This window comes from Arachis ipaensis, chromosome B07 (assembly GCF_000816755.2).
Source record: "Arachis ipaensis cultivar K30076 chromosome B07, Araip1.1, whole genome shotgun sequence".
In the NCBI taxonomy this organism is placed as follows: Eukaryota; Viridiplantae; Streptophyta; class Magnoliopsida; order Fabales; family Fabaceae; genus Arachis; species Arachis ipaensis.
In genome coordinates, this window is record NC_029791.2 from 1,266,477 (window position 1) to 1,268,312 (window position 1,836).

Below are 1,836 nucleotides of genomic sequence, written 5' to 3' on the forward strand. Positions count from 1 at the left end.
ATAGTAATAAATTAAGTGAATATTAGTATCATAATATAAAAAAAAAATCGAGAAAACATTTATAAAAGAAAAAGTTTAGGAGACAATAATTTTATTAAATTTTGATCAGTATGTAATTAGCCAAACAAAAATGAATAATTCCACACCATTAGATAAAATCTAACACCATTAAAAATATTATTAATAGCTACTTAATAGTTACAGATCATAAAAGCTGCTGGCGCATATCACCGCTCTTTATAAAAAAGAGAGGGTTAATAATGTTGATAAGGCAATGCTACATGTGATCCAAATTGAATGTATAAAAGATATCAATGTTCAGCTAAACTTATCCATCATGCATTGCCTCATTCAGAAAATGAAAAGACAGAGAAAAAATGGTACCCTTTTTTGTCTCTAGGCCTCTGTAATCATAGTGCAAAAAGCAATCACAAGCCACAACCTTAATCATTATTCCAAACACGCATTCTAAACTTTTCCTAATTACATGACTAGTAAGATATACCAATGAAAACTAGTTAATTAACTGTCAATAGATAACATTTAAAAAAAAAAATAAGTATACTAAAAATATTGAAATATACCTTGACGGCTTGGCCAGAATAATATCATTCCACCAAGAGATTCTCAACCAATATTGCTTCAGAAACACTCAATTTTGTTTCAAAATAAAGATATTTAACATGTTTCCTACTCTCTACTTTATTTATTAGATAAAGTATATTTTTATTTTCAATATTCTTAACAAGTTTTAAATATATTTTTAATATTTAATTTATTTCAATGTTATCTTTAATATTTTTAGATAAATTTCATTATGTCCTTTCCTTTATTTTTTTTTTTAATTTTACATTTCCTTTAAACACATCATTGTTGTCTTTATTCTCATCATCCGAAATTAAAAAAAAAAACTTTATTCTTTTTTTTTTAAAGTGTCTTTATGTTTTTCTATGAAGGTAACTATCAATGAAAGAAGTTAGCTATTTATCAATGCAAGCCTTTGTTGCCTGTTCTTGTATCACTATATATATATATATGCTGTATTTCTTCCTCTAATAATACAAGTTATATATGATTACACTTTACATTCTTTCATCACTCTATATATATATGTTAACTAGCTTATTATTAGTTTTGCAATAATAACAAGTTTTATTTTGAGAAAAGAAAACTTGTATTATTGTTATTATTAATAATTGTTATATATATTTCGAAATACATAGAATTAAACTCATTAGAAAGATATGGTTGTAAAGAGGAGTGATGATGAAGAATCATTGTTTGAGACAACCAAATCAAGAGGGAGCTTCCTACATAGGCTCTTTTCACTGTCTTTGTTTGTTGCCATCTGCTTTGTCTATGCTTACCGGTTGACCCACATACCCACCGGAGGAGAAGACCACGGCGGCGGCGAAGATTACTACTATGGGACATGGACTTGGCTCGGGTTGCTTGCGGCGGAGCTGTGGTTCGGCCTCTACTGGGTCTTGGCTCAAGCCTTCCGGTGGAACTTAGTGTTTAGGAAAACCTTCAAAAAGAGACTCGCTCAAAGGTATCATTTTATATTTTTTTTCTCCAAAATTGGAAGATTCTAATTTGCAACTTTTAGGTGAGTATAGGAAAACTATAATATTTGAATTATAACTTGCTGACAACTATCATTTTACATTAAGAAGATGAAGTCGACTTCATGTGAAATTGATACCTGAGAACCGTTAGATGAAAATTTAATCAAATCAGTTAAATCATTTAATGACTCTTGAGTATCAACTTCACGTAAAGTCGACTGCACCTGAGTTTCCACCTAAAAAAATATTTAATAACAAAAAATATTAT

General features: G+C 28.9%; 1 protein-coding gene across 1 annotated transcript in view; it reads left to right on the forward strand.

The window, feature by feature from the left end:
* Nucleotides 1,104-1,836, forward strand: part of LOC110262490 (cellulose synthase-like protein E1) — a 5,259-nt gene continuing 4,526 nt past the window's right edge. Inside the window, exon 1 of the mRNA XM_021106871.1 lies at nucleotides 1,104-1,552. Coding sequence (XP_020962530.1) covers nucleotides 1,245-1,552 — 308 coding nt within the window. The 5' untranslated portion in view covers nucleotides 1,104-1,244. The remainder of the gene's footprint in view (nucleotides 1,553-1,836) is intronic.